Source organism: Parasteatoda tepidariorum, chromosome 2 (genome assembly GCF_043381705.1).
Source record: "Parasteatoda tepidariorum isolate YZ-2023 chromosome 2, CAS_Ptep_4.0, whole genome shotgun sequence".
Lineage (NCBI taxonomy): Eukaryota > Metazoa > Arthropoda > Arachnida > Araneae > Theridiidae > Parasteatoda > Parasteatoda tepidariorum.
Genome location: NC_092205.1, coordinates 58,125,408 through 58,130,919, shown reverse-complemented (window position 1 = coordinate 58,130,919; position 5,512 = coordinate 58,125,408). Strand labels below are relative to the sequence as shown.

The following is a 5,512-nucleotide window of genomic DNA, read 5'->3' as shown; positions in this document are numbered from 1 at the left end:
ATAGTATAGAAATTGTGGTATTAATAAGTAGCTCTATCTGGAACATTACTCTTAAAGTACTTCTATTAAGTTTCGCACATTTCCTAAAATATTATTTAACGTTTTACGCTACTGAACAAGTATCGTATTGTTACTATTCTTGGAACCATCTCTCATTATCGTAACATTTTGTGCTCTTAGCCCTTTAAGGACCGTAATCACATGATGGCGAGATACTTTCTTCATAGCTCATGCGTGATTTCAATTTGGAAAGTTTTATTTCAATTTTTAAACAAAATTAGATGGCAGTTGAATTCCATTGTGATTTCTAACTGACCTTCAATATGTGCTTTTGGTTCCAGTTATTTATTATTCTTTTATCCGTTGTATTTAATCATGTTAACAATTGTGCATGTTCTGATCTTTCAAAAGGATTGTGTACGTGCAAGATTGTGCTCTGGGCTTTTGCTTATATTTTGACTTAGTGGAAAAAAAGACAGAATGTTTATTAGTTTAGATATGTAGTTTGCAGTTTGGGGCTCAATAGATAGTTTTTTGTATGTTTTAGGTCAGTTTTTAAATTATTTTTTATTTGTTTACTTTTATAACTATAGCAGACATTTTATTACGGTATATTCAGGTACTGTCAATGATAATATACTGAAATTTTCAGTGTATTTAATTGCAGTAATGATTTTATATGAATTTTTAAATTAAATTAGGCTTAACGGGAAGAAATCACCCTGTCCCATGATTACGTATAGTCCCGAAGAGGTTGAGCCTGGAAAAGCTCTTCATTTTCCTTTCTTCAGAATCGGTTAAGATTTATAATTATTAATAATTATAGGTTTAAGTTTTTTGTTTTAGATTCGACAAAAATAAAATTTTTTTTTTCTCTTTTGTTAGTCAACTTGATAAACGTAATTTTTAAAATTTTTGTTTTATTATTCTACATATTTTATTTATTTGATGGAATTTTTATTTTATTCTTTTATTTCAATTATTTCATTCTTAAATTGAAAACTTAATTTTTTTCATTTTATTTCATTTATTTACTTGAGTCTTAATTTCATTTTGTTATTCTACATATTCTGTTAATTTAATTTTCGGTTACTGCTATGTCATGAGGCTTGATTATGTTTTTTCGGTTACTGCTATGTCATGAAGCTTGTTTACTAGTTCCAAAAACATTTATTTATAACTCATTACTAAAATAAATATTGCTATCATTTTTATGATGCTTCAATTTTTTTTTTGAAAAATATAGATGAGGATCAATCTGATACATCATAAATTATAAACATTTAATTTTGAAATGTTTTAGAATTATTTTTGCAATGAAATAAGCTCAAAGAACAGAACTATAGTTTTAAAATAAATATAATTAAATAAGAACTAAAAAAAATGACGTTTTTAAGGGGGCCTAAAAAAGAAAAAATAATTCTTTTTTGTCACACCTAAAACGAAAAGGTATATAAAACATAAAACGCGTCTCCTTCAAAAGACATGGATGGATTTTCTTAAGGAACAGAAGCTAATAGCAAAAATGATGTGCCTAACGTTTTTGATTTTAGGTGTGCTAAAAACAGGATTATTTCCTCTCTTTTAAGTCAGTTTTTGAAAACTTTATAATTTATTACATTATTTTTTTCTTGTTTTTGTTTCCGGACTATACATTTTGTTTGCAACGTGTAGAAAACAATTTCGATATGAATTATCATCCGATACAAAGTGCCAGCTAATATTTTGGCACTCCAGATAGCCTTGGCACTCCAGAAAATGGTCTGAATTTCGAGTGATGATAAATTGAATCTGGAAATAAAGTGGGTTTGTTCAGAAAAAGATTGAAACCTATATTGCGGCCATGCAGCACAGAGCTCCAATTGAAACTTTAGTTATTCTGAAAATAGTAGAAAATCAGAATAACGATATCAATAATACCGCGATAAATAGCTCTTGTAATGGTTAAGAAACTATTGGAATTTGTTTTTTTTATCAAGCATAAAACTCCAGCAGGGATTTGAGAGCTCCAGCTAGTGGAAAAGTGGTCAAATTTTTTATTACAAAATTTATCAACACCAGAACAAAGCAAAATCTTAAAAACGCTGTAAAATCTGACATTTTTGAAGATTTTATATCAAAGAATGCATTTTGATGAATATACTAACTATGTTAACTATTGAAATGATGTGATTTTATTGACTTTAAAACCGAATTTGGGAATTTATGCCAATCAAGTTTTGACTTATTTGAGTCAAAAATACTATATACTTACTTAAAACATTCAATTACAATACATTATTTTTTAATATTTCCACGTTTCGCTTTTATATTCGTATTGCCCGACAATGAATTAAACTTATCATATAGATGACAACCTTATAGGTGAATATTCTGAAAAATATCTGGAAGACGAACGATAACATCATAGCCACATAATGGTCTCATAATAGTCACTAGAGCTGCTAATTCACCTTGCAAAGCTTGAGTCATTAAGATTTGGTTTCCATAGTTAATGACAGCTAAGCGCATAATTAAAAATCCCTGTATTCTACAGTCATGCCATTATACATCCGCTAACTTCTATTATAATAACTGTTTTTAGGATAACAGAATCCAAAATTGAACACCATAAATACATGATGAACGACCTTCAACCTTCGAATAATAATTATTTGACTCGCATTTAAAGTTATCGACTCAATACCAGCTAGGAGGCAATAAGCTAATTTCTTAGGTAGTCAAACGATTATCTAGAAATCCATTTTTTAATTCCACTCAAAACAAAGGAAATTCCAATAATTGTTGAACCGATGATGCTATATTTATCTGGGATATCCTTAAATATAAAAGTCTGAAAGAAGAACGATAACATTATATCCATACTCGCTCTCATAATAGTTACTGGAGCAGCAAACTCACCTTGCAAGGCTAGAATTAGTAAGATTTGGCTCGCATAGTTAAACACAGCTAAGAGGATAATTAGAAATCCCTGTATTCCACAGTCATGCCATTTGATTGTTCCGGTAATTGCTATTACAATAACTGCTTCTAGGACTCCTATCCACCCTAAATTGAACATCATAACAGCATGAGGAACGTCCTTCAACTTTCGAATAAATATTATTTGAAACGTATTTAAAAGCACTGACCCAACACCGGCGAGGAGGCCGTAAGTAGTTTCTTTGGAATAAGCAATCGTTTTTCCTTCGAAAATGGCGAGGAGTTTTACAACGAAGCATATTCCGACGATGGTGAGGATAAGTATCAAACCTTGAGAGATTCCGCAAGGTTCTTTCAGAAGTAGTTTAGCAAATAAAGCTACGAATGCAGGATAACTTAAAATGATGACTGAGGCTTCTCCAAGAGGTAGAAAACGGAATGACGTGTAACTGAGAAAAATATGGGTTGCTCCCAAAATGCATCGGACAAAAATTGTAAGTCTTTCATGTTTTTGTCCGAAAACATTGCCTTGGAATTTAACAGCTTCCGGTAATGAAAAGAGAAAAATTCCGATAAAGCGGATAAGCACCAGTTGCGGAGTGGGAATGTTGAACATGTATTTGACCAGCAAAGCAGTAGAAGCGAAAAACAAACCTGACGACCCTCCCAAAAAGAGTCCTTTGAAAATGGAGAAATCACATTTTGTAACTGTTACTGATTGTTCTTCACTTTGCACCAAAGTCGGAACAGGAAAAGATTTCTTCTTTCGAAAATTCATGTCAACCAACGAACATCTGAAATATGGAAAATATATTAAAACACAATGATGTTGCATATGATGTATTAAAAATTGCATATCATGTTCTGATTTTGTTCTTGAACAAATAAAGATGCTAAATTGTGATGCCATTATAGGCAATTGCGATGTATTATACATACATATTTCCACGCTTGTAAATTCCCTTTATATCAGAAATTTAATCATTTTTAATCTTTCCTAATCACTCTTTAAATTGACCCTAACAGCAAAATAACTTGAGCCTCATAGGACTATTATTCACGAATCTTGTCTCAATATGGGTTTAAAAAACTGTTATTTCCTGATATTGGCCCTATATAGAATTGTCCAACTTACCCGATATTTTACAGTCACTTTACAACCAATGTTAGCCCTATATAGAATTGTCAGATTCACCCGATATTTTTATTCAGCCCATATAGGCAACTCTAGGAACTAGACATCCCGATATGGATCCCTAGGTGCATGTTCTTATAGGACCTATATTGAGCCAATATTGAGTCACACTGGAACCAAGGTGAAATAGTTGCTGGGGAATAAATCAGTTAATTTATTTTCATTCAATATATAAAAAACTAATCCAAATATTTCTATTCTCAATAAATGTAACGCTTAACTTTTTATTCCAACACTAGTGTAAAACTAATTCAATGTTATACGACATGTGAGTTTCAAAATTTATTTTTAACTATTCTTTCTTCGACCACTAATGGGGTTTGTTGAGAGTAAATTAGACTGAAAGTATCACATGGAACAAACTGAAACTTAACTTTATTTCCGTCAAAATATATATGTTACCGGCAAAATATGAAACGCCGGTATTGTATAGAATGCCTGGGCATTGTATAGAATGCCGGATGTTTTTAGGCTAAGTATGAAATGTGAGAATTATTACATACTTTCCCTAGGCATTGTATGTAATGCCTAGGCATTCTATAGAATGACAAATGCTATTAATGCAAAGTATGAAATAAACGTCCTGATGAGATCATTATGTAAATGATGTGCATGTTACTGTGAATGATCCAAATCGGTGGTTGCTGACTTTCACCGGTGAATGTTGACAATCACATAGTCGCTTTGGTGAATGCCCGAAATATTTATTACATCCGATTTGATATTAATTTATTCGAGGATATAATTACATTTATTCGTGGATATAATTACATTTATTCGTGGATATAATTACTTCGTGGATATAATTTATTCGATATTTTAATACTTACTGACGATAGATAAGAAGAAACATCAGTGTTAGGAGTATCGGGCAAATATACACCGGGCAATGGCACTTGACCATAAAAAAATATCAGTGTAGTGTATACCGGGCAGTGGCTCTGAACCTTAAAAAAACATCAGTGTAGGGTATACTGGGTAAATGTATATCGGGCAGTGACACTTAACTAGACCTAGTATATATTTCGGACATTTACCAAAGGTCTAGTCATACTAGGTCTAGTTAAGTGCTAATGCCCAATATATATTTGCCCGGTATACCCTACACTGATGTTTTTTTAAGGTCAAGTGCCACTGCCCGGTATACCCTACACTGATGTTTTTTAAGGTTAAGTGCCACTGCGTCAAGTGCCACTGCCCGGTATACCCTACACTGATGTTTTTTAAGGTTAAGTGCCACTGCCCCGGTATACCCTACACTGATGTTTTTTAAGGTTAAGTGCCACTGCCCGGAGTGCCACTGCCCGGTATACCCTACACTGATGTTTTTTAAGGTTAAGTGCCACTGCCCCGGTATACCCTACACTGATGTTTTTTAAGGTTAAGTGCCACTGC

At 32.3% G+C, this 5,512-nt stretch overlaps 1 protein-coding gene across 1 annotated transcript; it reads right to left on the bottom strand.

Moving 5' to 3' along the window:
• Positions 1–2,018: 2,018 nt before the first annotated feature.
• LOC107451943 (solute carrier family 35 member G1-like) lies at positions 2,019–3,717 on the bottom strand. The gene has a single exon (XM_021145315.3). It carries the CDS (start codon positions 3,698–3,700, stop codon positions 2,729–2,731), a length of 972 nt encoding a protein of 323 aa, XP_021000974.2. The 5' UTR covers positions 3,701–3,717; the 3' UTR covers positions 2,019–2,728.
• Between the last annotated feature and the right edge of the window lie 1,795 nt (positions 3,718–5,512).

Bases quoted from the DNA above. Each gene is read 5' to 3' on its own strand.
- LOC107451943 (XM_021145315.3), bottom strand. From the start codon at position 3,700: ATGAATTTTCGAAAGAAGAAATCTTTTCCTGTTCCGACTTTGGTGCAA.